This window comes from Triticum dicoccoides, chromosome 4B, assembly GCF_002162155.2.
Source record: "Triticum dicoccoides isolate Atlit2015 ecotype Zavitan chromosome 4B, WEW_v2.0, whole genome shotgun sequence".
Taxonomy (NCBI): domain Eukaryota; kingdom Viridiplantae; phylum Streptophyta; class Magnoliopsida; order Poales; family Poaceae; genus Triticum; species Triticum dicoccoides.
Window position 1 is genome coordinate 44,895,714 of NC_041387.1, and position 12,109 is coordinate 44,907,822.

At 44.9% G+C, this 12,109-nt stretch overlaps 3 protein-coding genes across 3 annotated transcripts in view; 2 read left to right on the plus strand and 1 right to left on the minus strand.

Annotated features, from left to right (window-relative positions):
• The first annotated feature begins 3,213 nt into the window (after positions 1 to 3,213).
• LOC119294898 lies at positions 3,214 to 3,826 on the plus strand. Its single transcript, XM_037573180.1, has one exon. The coding sequence runs from the start codon at positions 3,298 to 3,300 to the stop codon at positions 3,586 to 3,588; it is 291 nt and encodes a 96-aa protein (XP_037429077.1). The 5' UTR covers positions 3,214 to 3,297; the 3' UTR covers positions 3,589 to 3,826.
• A 450-nt stretch (positions 3,827 to 4,276) lies between these two features.
• LOC119294897 (lariat debranching enzyme-like) lies at positions 4,277 to 8,917 on the plus strand. The gene is made up of 10 exons (XM_037573179.1): positions 4,277 to 4,427; positions 4,580 to 4,696; positions 5,347 to 5,504; positions 6,024 to 6,145; positions 6,287 to 6,480; positions 7,354 to 7,536; positions 7,625 to 7,743; positions 7,853 to 7,992; positions 8,254 to 8,334; positions 8,589 to 8,917. Exons 1-10 carry the CDS (start codon positions 4,422 to 4,424, stop codon positions 8,687 to 8,689), a joined length of 1,221 nt encoding a protein of 406 aa, XP_037429076.1. The 5' UTR covers positions 4,277 to 4,421; the 3' UTR covers positions 8,690 to 8,917.
• Positions 8,918 to 10,696: 1,779 nt separating this feature from the next.
• Positions 10,697 to 12,109, minus strand: part of LOC119292487 — a 7,685-nt gene continuing 6,272 nt past the window's right edge. Inside the window, exon 7 of the mRNA XM_037571313.1 lies at positions 10,697 to 11,069. Coding sequence (XP_037427210.1) covers positions 11,012 to 11,069 — 58 coding nt within the window. The 3' untranslated portion in view covers positions 10,697 to 11,011. The remainder of the gene's footprint in view (positions 11,070 to 12,109) is intronic.

A 12,109-nucleotide genomic window follows, 5' to 3' on the forward strand; every position in this document is an offset into this window, starting at 1 on the left:
AAAAAGGCCTTCAGATGGGATCTCTCGAGAGCAGAGGGTTGCGGCGGCACAAAAAGTATATCGTGCACTCCCCTAAGGGTTTCTAAATATTTGGGAATTTATAGCGCATGAATTAGGTCAAATGGACAAAGGGGGGCCATAAGGCACCTGGGCGCGCCAGCCCCCTGGCGTGCCCAAGTGGCTTGTGGCCACCTCCCTAGTCTTCTAGCCTCAACCCAAAGCTTCTAGTGTCCTTCATGCCCAGAAAAAAATCTCCAAAATGTTTCATGGCATTTGGACTTCATTTGATATTGATTTTCTGTAAAGCAATAAACATACAGAAAACATCAACTGGCACTGGGCACTAAGTTAGTAGGTTAGTCCCCCAAAAAATGATTTATAAATGGTTAATAATGTATATAAAACATCCAAGATTGATAAAATAACAGCATGGAACAATAAAAAATTATAGATACGTTTGAGACGTATCACCAGTTGCTTGCCCTCACGCCACCCGGGTTGTCGGCAGTGGCAGCTGCTTAGCCACCTCTTGTCTTCGCCCCCTCTCTCTCTGGATCATTATTGTTTTCCCATGGATTACAATCTCAAACTGCTATTGTAGAATGTTCGCAGTCTCAATTCTGGTGCGAAAATGTGCCGCCGTGCTTAGCGTCATCTCCTCAGACATGCCGACCATCGTTTGCCTACAGGAAACCAAGTTAGAGCTCTTCTCCCCGCCTTGGTCTCGGAGACGCTTGGACCTTCCTTTGATGCCTTCTTCTACCTTTCGGCGACGGACACCTGTGGCAGGATCCTACTTGCGTGGCGCAACTCCGAGCTAATGGACTCCAACCCAGTGTATGGCACTCATCACATCACGACCATGGTCTCCTCCCTCTCCGACGAGCACCCATTCTGGCTTACTGGCGTGTATGGCCCCCAGACCGAGGCCAACAAGATGGCCTTCCTCCAGGACCTCCAAGATGTATGTGCTCTCTCTGTGGGCCCGTGAATCATCGATGGGGATTTCAACATGATTGTGGCCGCTGCGGATAAGAACAACGTCAGGCTTCACCCGTGTCTTATGAGACGATTCCGCCGCTTCATGGCCGACATGGAGCTACGTGATCTATACTTGCATGGCAGGCGCTACACATGGTCGAACGAGCGCGAGAACCCAACCCTAGTCCGCATAGACAGGGTGCTCTGCACTAACACCTGGGAATCTTCCCACCCAAGCTGCTTACTATGATGCCTCTCTTCCGTGCGGCTTCCGGCCAGACCACTGCCCCCTCATGGTTGACTGCACCCTGCGTTCTCCAGGCTTGTGGCGCTTCCACTTCGAGAAGTTTTGGCCGAAAATGGATGGCTTCCAACAGGTCGTCGCTGATGCTTGGTCCTTCGTGCCGCCGGACCCCGGTCCATACCGATAGGCTAGCTTTGCACATCAACACATTACACATGTTGCGAGCCAACCTGTGGTTGGATGGTTAGAGGGACAGTGGTATCCCAGCCCACCAGGGTTCAAGTCCTGGTGCTCGCATTATTTCTGGATTTATTTCAGGATTTCCGCGCGATGTGCTTTCAGTGGGAGGAGACATTCCCATCGACGACGAGACGCTTACGGTGACTTCGTAATGCCCTGTACAATGCTAGGTACTTAAGGAGGTGCTTAGAAAAAACAGTTTTTCTAAAGCACCAGTGCCTATTTCTGCAGGAGAGCACCTAATTAAGCATCTAGCCTATATAAATAAGCACCGATGCTTAAGGAAAGCACTAAGCACCTTGCATTGTACAAGGCCTAAATTTCAAGATGATATGTCGGCTAATCTCTCAGAGGTGCTAATAGAGGTAGGGTGTGCGTGTGTGTGTTCATAGGATGAATGTATACGCATATGTATGAGCGCTTACGTTTGTATCGTGTTAAAAAACACATTACACATGCATACACAGCTCCCAGACGAATCGATCTAGTTCTTAAAGCTAACATTTGCACTGTTGTGCAGACCCAACGTTCACTAAATTAAATATCGGTGCTGCATATATTATGATGATGAAGGCTCGGATGCTATGGCGGTCGTGCTGCGAGATGAGAAGGGACGATGCCTGCGGCTCAATGCACGTTTGTTTCATTCATACTACCGGATGTGAGGGCATCTTCAATGGTTGTAAGATAGTTGTTGGTAGACTTTGTTACATAGGATTTTTGATGACGTGTCATGCAATAAATGAGGAAAGAGAAAAATGTTGTATGTAAATGAACCAACATCCTTTGCACAAGCATCAATGTAGAACGAGAGAGCACCTTATTTATTATCTTACATCCTATTGAATAAACTAGATATAATCCATTGAAGTTGTTGTATGTTAAGATGTTGGTTGATGACATGGTATATTTTACCAACAAACTAACATACAAGCTGTTGAAGATGCCCTGATGGCAATGGAGGAACGGCTATCTGGTATGGATTGGCTCTAGCCAACTCCCTCCGATTCCATCGGTTGAGGCATAGTCGAATTCTTTTAATGTGATTAATTGATTTCTAAACGCCAAAGTCAATGGTGGGATGCAGTTTTGGCCCTTCCGAAGGACCGGAGAAGACGACCAAAAAGAAAAGTTTCTCCCATTAGGGCTCCTTTTAATATAAAGGAATCTCCTAGGATTTTTATAGGATTTGGATTCTTAGGAAAAAAAAATCCCATGATGGTCGTTTGATTTTCAATCCTTTGGATTTTTTTCATAGGATTTATTTGTATTACATTTTAGAGAAAACTTTTCATCCACTCAAACTTCTTTGTAAAATTTCCTTGTTTTTCATCCACTCAAACGTGAGAAAATGCATCCACTCAATTGCCTTTCGGCTTTCGCCCTCCGCCAATGACCGCCGATAGGTAGCGCACGTACGTGGCGGGTGGCGGGGCATGTGCTCGGCGCCTGGCGACGCTGACCTCCCACGCAGCGACGCGCCCCTGCCCGTGCCAGCGCCCAGCCCTTCAACCACCGCAAATCATTTGGCTCCCTGCAACCTGCATTTTCTACTTCATCCGGCCACCCAGCCGGATCTCCAAACATGGCCCACCGGTTCCCCTCGAGAAACCCCGGGCGGCACGCGCCCGCATGCCGACGTGGCGGGCCCGCCCTATCCATATTCAACAGCCACGTCACGCCCATCCTCTCTCAGACGATCGCCGATAAATACCCCCGCTGCCGGGAAGCAAGACGAACTACATCCCAATCCAACCTAATCTAATCCAATCCAAGATCGTCGTGTTCCTTCTGAGAGTATCGATCAGAGCAGACATATACGTAGGTAGGCGATGGCCCCGAGCGCGTCGATGCTGTTCCTGAGCTACCACCAGCTGCACCACGGCCCCGCCGACGCGCCACACGGCAAGGATGGCGCCGACGGCTTCCGGTTCGGCCTTGGCAATGTCTTCTTCTCCCTCGGCGTCCTGGCGCCGAAGCGGCGGGATGCGGCGCCAGAGGCGACGGTGTTCGACGGAAAGCAGAAGCAGAGGGCGCGTCGGTCCGGCGGCGAGGAGGAGGAGCCCGCGACGCTGGCGAGCAAGTTCGATGAGGCCGTGCGGCTCAGCTGCTGGTCGTCGTGAAGCTTAATTTCCGCGTAACCCTGTAGCTTTTGCCTCTTTGGCCATGCAAGCATGTGCCGTGCCGTGCCGATCGACGACAATGGCGGCATATGTGTAGATAAAATGTGACTGTGCATATGAATTTCCTTCCTTTCTTTCTTTCTTTCTTTCTTTCTTTCTTTCTTCCTGTGAAATCCTGGGTGCTGTTTTCTGAATTATCCCGATCATAAGATTTGCTATACGTGAGCTCGATTTGCTATACCTTCTGAACTTGAAGCGCCTTTCAAAAGGATAATTTTCAAATTCTACCCAGAATCCCCTAATAAACCTCAAAAGAAAAGAAGAGACGGCTGAATTACCCTGCTCCCACACACCATCCTCAACTGCTATCTAAGCGGGCCTATGAACTTGCGAAGTTTTTCCTTTGAATGGTGAATTTGCGTAGTTTTCTTCACGCTCACATTCTCTCGAAAAAAAGAAGTATTATACCACATTTGAAAAAACAAAAGAGATCGGCGTAGTTTCCTTTGAATGGTGAATTTGCGTAGTTTCCTTGACATTTTTTAGCACATGTTATCCCTTGACATGATTTACAGTTTTTTTTTTTGAGGGGGACATGGTTTACATGTGGCTGGCGAGACCAGTGCTGAATCCGGCGGACAGCAGAGGATTCGGCCCACAGCTCTAACTGGGCCTCCAGCAGAATTCTGCCCCAAACTTTACTTAACCCTCCTGCCCCAACCGCGCCATAGGGGAAAAAAAAAGAACTCGACACCCCCAACCTCTGCCCCTGCTGCTTCCCCCTGCCGTTCGCTGCCCCTTCCGACCAGCCGGCGCATCCCGCACGGCACGCCATGAAGGTGGGTGATCACTCGAACCTCTCCCGCTCTCCCTTTCTCTGGATGCAGCCGTATGTGCTCCGAGCACCGGTCAATAGGTTCCTGGTTCGGGGAGTCTCCCTGGCGTGCCGGCCACGTGCTCGACGTAATGCCTCGCCGGGTTTCCTGTGCAGATCGCGGTGGAGGGATGCATGCACGGGGAGCTGGACAAGGTCTACGACACGATGCAGCGGCTCGAGGCGGCCGAGGGCATCAAGATCGACCTCCTCATCTGCTGCGGCGACTTCCAGGTGCGCTCAGGCTGCAGGCAGTCCCCTCTGCCCACGCTCCTTCAGGCTTTGTTCGGTTAATCCTCTCCCCAAGAGGATTGAAGGGGATTGGCAAGGATTGGTTCATATTTTGACTTAGAAGAGGTTTAAATCCTCCTCAAACCCCTTCAATCCACTCGGATTTACACGCAACCGAACAAGGCCTCATTGGAGCTGGAGTTGCTTTTTCCCCTTGAATACATTGCGAGGTTACAATTTGGCTCGACGCTGGTGTATGCTGTTTCGCATCATGTCGTGCACGCACCTGCTTGGGACATGGGATCTGTCTGGTTCACGATGGCCTAGCTGCTGGCTGGTGGTTTGTTTGAACCTAATATCTGTTACTCGTTGGAATAGATAGTTGATCTGGATAGGGTATCACAGCATTTTCTAAGTCTACCACACGCTTCCCTTGAATTGAATGCTGCAATATGTCTTACTGGGTCTGGTCGTGTTGGGTCCTTTCTTATGGAAATGTGTTTATTTTACTGTCCTTAAGAAGGTCATATCTGGATCGGTTCTATGGAGCATGGACAATTTGATTTTTCACATGGTTATAGTTTAATGTTCGGTAGTAATTCTATGTACGTGTTGATATATTTCACATTCTGACATTGCACCTTTTCATGCAGGCTGTAAGGAATGAGAGTGATTTACAGTGTGTAAATGTCCCACCAAAGTTTCGTACCATGAACTCGTTTTGGAAGTACTACTCTGGGCAAGCAGTTGCCCCATACCCAACTATCTTCATCGGCGGGAATCATGAAGCAGCCAATTATTTGTGGGAACTGTGAGTCTTTGTCACTTATGCCCGACACAACTTTCAAAAGACCAATCAGTGGTTTAATTTAGCTCTGGGACCTTATTCTATAGTTTCACTTTGGAGGAAAATAACTAGAATTTACATATAAAAAATTGGGAAAGATTGAAGCACAGTAATCTGAGAATTCCCATGATATTTACTCAAATTTACAATCTAAAAAAAATCAAACCGGGACAAGGATTATCTATGTATGGAAGTGTGTTATCCAATAGCCACATATATACTCCTGGCACTGTGGTCCTTGTAACTATTCATAGAAACTTCGGGATGTAAATAAATAGAATTAAAGGGAGAAATGCATTGTTTTCAATCTAAGGCTGTGTCTGGTTTTGAACTAATATCTGCTTAAGAGTTATTAACAAGACGATCAACAGCTTTCGATTTACTCAACATATTTGAGTATTGTTGTTCAATGATGAGGTGTTGTTTTGCTTATTGAAAAATGCAATGCCTGCTGTTTTCTAATTGTGGTGTAACCACTATCAGGTACTATGGAGGATGGGCAGCACCTAACATCTACTTCTTGGGGTTTGCTGGTGTTGTTAAGTTTGGAAATATTCGAATTGGTGGAATGTCAGGAATACATAAGCAACATGATTATTACCGAGGCAAGTTTATTAATATCTTGCTTGGGATACTTTCCAGAGGTTATTGTCTAGGGAGTAGAAGCCTATTGAAGAAGGATCCTAAACTAGAACTGTAAATGTCATTAGAACCTGAACAGAGATTATTATTGCCAATCTATGCAGGACACCATGAGAGGCCTCCATACGATAATGCTACTATACGATCAGTGTACCATGTAAGGCATTACGATGTTCTCAAGCTAATGCATGTGAAGGAGCCTCTAGATATATTCATGTCACATGATTGGCCTCTTGGCATTACTGAATATGGAAACCGGGAGAGGCTCCTTCGAGAGAAACCGTTCTTCAAAGAAGAGGTAATACCAAGTTGCCAATTGACATAGGGGATTATTTTGTGTTACACATTTGTTATGTCCACATAGTACACGACCCACCCATCGCCAAGTTAGGGGGAAGATTCCAATGATTTATTAATTTGGTAGTTTATCATCTAAATTAAGATCTATTTTAGCTTGGGCGTTAAGCCAACTAGACATAAGATCTACGATTTGTTCTTAGATTGGATTGTTAGTCCTCTATAAGGAGAACCCTCTGTGAGGAATAGAGCCAAGCAAGAATTAGAAGAGTGGTTCTTCTATCTTGCCCCTGGAGTGAGAGCCTTCCCTCCTATCTACCTAGATCCTAGTAAGCAACATATTCAAGCCATGGCAACTCTCTATAACATATGCCTTTCGTAACTCATCATCCACCAACCTTGTGAAAATGCCTCAAGGGAGTGTGTTGACTTTATTGTGTGACAATGTCACATTTTGAGTCAAAGCCGAAGAATAATATAATAAATAAGCGATGCCACATTTTTCATGATGATTACTGCAGCGAAACAGTTTCCAGTGCTGTGCCAGCATCTGTGATCAGCTAAAGATTGTTTTTTTCTCTCCTTTTTTTGCTAATTAATCTTGTCAAGGTACACTAGATAGACCTTAGTATTTTAGCTAAAAATGATAATGTTATTCTTACATTGTTAGTCGGTGGCACCTATGGGCAACAAAACTATGCCTATTTGGAAAACTAATTTCTATGGCATCAAATTTCGTATGGTGAGCTGATGACTACTGTGGTCTGACATGCACAGTGTTTGATTGAGACTACTTCCTCAAAGAAGGAATGCTTCATGCTTCCCTACACACATATGAAACTATTGTTAATGTTCTGTTCTCTTGCCATTTCAGGTCAACGAGAGAACATTAGGCAGTGAATCTGCAGCAAAATTACTGAACAAATTAAAACCACCGTACTGGTTTTCAGCTCATCTTCATTGTAGATTTCCAGCTATCATTCAACATGGCGAGGATGGACCTACGACTAAGTTTCTTGCTCTTGATAAGTGCCTTCCCGGGCGGAATTTTTTGCAGGTACTACTATCTCCTCTACCACAGACATTTGAACCACTACAAATAAGTTCCTTGCACATATTTGTTCTGAGATGTCAATCAATTTTAGGTAATAGACATTCTATCCAATCCGGGACCATATGAAATTCAGTATGATGAAGAATGGCTTGCAATAACACGGAGATTCAATAGTGCTTTCCCCTTAACTCGGATGCCATGTACAATTCGGTTGGTGCATAAATTGTTTTGTCTTGTTTGTTTGTTGCAGTGTAATGAATATTCTGAAAATATACAATAAATGACAAAGCTGGAGTAATTCAATTGGCTTATCTGACAGGAATGAAGAACTTGATATTGAAGATGACCGGCAGTGGGTTAGGAGCAAGTTGAATGCTAGAGGGGCTAAGACATTTGATTTTGCCCAGACTGCTCCACCTTATGATCCGTCCAGGCCAATTTATAACCCCCCCATAGCAGGTAAGCTTTAATAGTCATGTCTTCACTGTGAGCCATAGATATTATGGATTCTACGGTAAAAATGTTTCTTGATCTTGAGCTACCATACACTTTTATGTTAGTTCCACAATTTCATCTTATGTTACAGTTCGTCGCTTTCAACCTAGTTGTTTTTGTATATAAAGTATCACAAAATTAGTATCTGATTCTAAGCATTTGAATGTATGCCCTTTCTTTGTCAAACTTCTGATGTGTGCTTTAAATGGTTCTTGTGCTACACAGTTCCTTGCAGAAACCCACAAACTGAATCATTTCTCCAGTTTTTAGAGCTCCCATATCTGCTGGACTCGTCTAATCCTGGCGGTATGTTTCTCGCTCTTTGGTAAATGCTTATGGCTGTAGCTCAGTCTCTCTTGTGTTAATATTTAAACTCTTGAGTTTCATGCATGCCAACCGATAACTGGTTGGTTGTCGGTCTGACCTAGTCAGTTTGCACTTAATGAATAGTACTTTGGTTTACGCTCACTCAAACTATTTTTGTTACCAAAAGAAGAACCGTTGTTCTGCCGTGGTTATACTTTGTGATGACTTGTGGTTACTCATCTTTTGGTCAACAGGTGTTGATATAAATGTATCGAGCTCTCAGGCAGCACCTGCACTTGACAACGACGACATAGAGCTCCCCGATGAAGTTGAAGACGACGAAGATGATGAGTGAAGCACTTAAAGTAGTGGACTCGTTGGAGGTTTCACCAGGACAAGTTCTGTTGTATTATCCCTGCGTCCAGGGTTTTGTTGCCAGCTATCTTGATGGATGTTATTACCTCTGTAGAGCATAACTGCAGAAGGAAAACTAACTTGTAGACCGTAGTACCGTACAGTAACCTTGCTTGATTACGAGGTGTAACCGGAGTTATTATATGCTAGCACAAGATTTTTTTAGAGATATTACGTCTTTTTTTAACTAACAATGTCAATCTTCTTTATTTTAGATTTTGTTGACGAGTCTCTGGTATCAAGTATCTATATATATTTTTCAGAACAATGATTAATTTTATTAATCAAGTGAGGAGATTGCTATAGATTGGAGAAACCGAAACAAAACAAAGCACAACTAGAAACTCAAGAGTTACATCAAAGCATCTGAAATCACCAAAGTTCTGCTAAACACAATGTTGATAGCCTATGCACACGGTAAGGACATACTAGGCTAAACTCAAAGGTTTCGAATAGCAGCACGAGCGCAGCACAAGGGGTAAAATCTTATACCGTTGAACGTACCGTGACCAGGGACACTCCTCAAAAGACAAGCCGTCAAGCTGCTGATTCATCCTCAAAAGACAAGCTGTCAAGCTGTTGATTCATCACCGGACCACTAAAAGGGAAGACCATGGCCGCGATGGGACGAAATAGGAGAAACTAAAACATCACCAGCTCCTCGACGTCGCCAGTGAAAACCACAACGGGATGTGGATGAAAGCCGCATGAAAGGAAGATCCTAATTCAGTGGCGGAGTTTTTTTGTTTTTTTTGTGTGCAGGAAAACAGTGGCGGAGCTTTATGGAGACTGGTACGCCCATTTTGCATCATGTTTTCCTACTGCCATTTATAATGTTTTGGGTCAATTTCACTTTATAATGCGATTATAATGTCTTCCCTCTCTTATTATGCAAATCTATATGAAGAGGGAAATTGCCGGCAGCTGAAATTTTGGACCCGAAAAAGTTACAACAGAGATAGCCATTCTCCGGAGCTCCAAATGACCTAAAATTTTACGGAGATTTATTTTGGAATCAATAAAAATACTAGAAGAAGAATCACGAGGAGGGGCCACAAGCTCAGGTGGCGCAGCCCCGATGCGCGCCATGTGACTTTGTGGGCCCACCAACAGGCCTCCGTAGCCCTCCTCCTATATGATGCTATTTGCCCTAGAAAAAAATTCAAAAGAAGACTTTGGGACGAAGCGTCACCGTCTCGAGGCGGAACCTGAACAGAAGCACTTTGCTCTCCAGCGGAGCGATTCCGCCCGGGATACTTTCCTTCCGGAGGGGGAAACCGAAGCCATCGATATCACCAACGATCCTCTCATCACGGGAAGACTCATCTCCATCAACATCTTCACTAGCATCATCTCCTCTCAAACCCTAGTTTCTCTCTTTTATTCAATCTTTGCCCAAAATCTCAGATTGATACCTGCGGGTTGCTAGCAGTGTTGATTACATCTTATAGTTGATGCTAGTTGATTCACTTGGTGAAAGATTATATGTTCAAATCTTTGATCATAAATTATACTCATGAATTGTGAGTAGTTTTATTTGTTCTTGAGGACATGGGAGAAGTCTATAAGTAATTATGTGAAATTGGTATTCGTTTAATATTTTGACGAGAAGGTTGTTACACAGCGCCCGCGCGCTATGCGGGCGGATCTTGCGGCCGGCAATTAAGAAAAGTGACCCTATCAGTCCCCCACCCCACGTGCTAAAGAAGGCAAGTACAGCTTCCCCATCTCGTTGCAACGTCCCCACAACCAGCCATCCTTTCCCTCACGTGATCCACTGATCCTCCCCCTCCACCCAGCACCAGAAAATCCTACGCCCATCAGCCCAGATCCCCCGTGCAACTCCTTCCCCCAGCCACCGCTGGATGCCATGGCCTAGCGTTGTGGAGCTCTACTCCCACAGCGAAAAAACAGAGTAAAATAGAGACAAAAACAAGGCAAAAGATCATGGGGAAAATTCTGAAAACACAATTGCGTCTACAACTCTTCTTGCTGATCAGGCAAAAATTCTGGTGAGTTGTGGGCAAAAATATTAGCAGAGCTGGGAAAGCTTCTCCCAGTGAAAAACAACAAAGGTAAAAGGGTTGTTCCAATTATTTTGGCCATGAACTTCTTTTAGTTCTAGAACTAGTGGATTTCCCACTCTCTACCTTCTCCCATAATCTTCTAGTTGCAAAAATTGCCCCTGTAACAAAGTGTTTGCAGAACATGACTTGGATCTTGTCCCCTGTTCTTGCATCCCCGTACCCTGTAGAACTGGATGCTAGATAAAAGTTGCTGAATCTTGAATTGTATCTTCTCTATTGTCTTGCACCTTGCTTCTGCTAAAAAGAAAAGAAAAGAAGCAGAGTTATTTGTGTTAGTAATCTGTGTATAGTAAAAGCTGGTCAATAATTCATTTGTAGTTGCTTACAAAAAAAACTTGTAGTAAAGTCGTGTTGCTTACAAAAACACAAAAGTAGCCAAGCGCAAAAAGCCTAAAAACTAGTTGTAGAAAAAATTCATGCAACCCTGTAAAAGCTGCTCACTGAGTTTGGTTTGTTTTGGTGATTTTTGAAATCCTGTAAAGCAATTACACGTCAGGTACAAGCCTTGCAAGTTCAGGATGTGCTTCCTCAAACCAGTTATAGCAGCAAAAAAGAGAGTAAACTATGACTCTCCTACAATGTAGAAATCACGGTACTTGTACTGCGGAAACCTCTCCAGGCAATTCACAATGAAATTGTATGAATCATGAGGTTCTGTAGTAGGTGGACAAACAGTATAACAGAATCACAAGCTCTTTAGTCTTTGCCTATATGAACACTTCACACTATCTACATACTCCCATTATTGGGATGCCAATGGCAAGGTTGAAAGAGGAGGCAACAGCAACATACCAAAGGATTTTCTTGGAAATTAAATCCACCATAGTGCTGATAAATCCATGCCCACGTAAGGGGGAGGGGGGAAGCCTTCTACGTCTTAATGAAAAAAGAGTAACGAAAAAATCCAAAGAGTTGGTGTGTGTGCCAGGGAAATGTGTGCGCTGTTTGCAAAAGTCAACTTTAGTATCCCCCACCCGCCGACCCGCCCAAACCCCCTACCACCCTCGTTAGGCAGTTTAGGCGACTAGGTCAACTGGTTAGGCGACCTAGCACGCCGGGGTAGGCGAGTTGGTATTGCCGGTTGAGATCGATTTCCAATGGTGTGTGGGGGTTCCGTGTGGGCGAGTAGGTCGACGGCTTAGGCGACCTAGCACGCCGGGGGTAGGCGAGTTGGTATTGCCGGCTTAGGAGATTTCCGAGGGGTGTAGGGGGTGCGTGTGGGCGACTAGGTCGACTGGTTAGGCGACCCAGCATGACGGGGTAGGCGAGTTGGT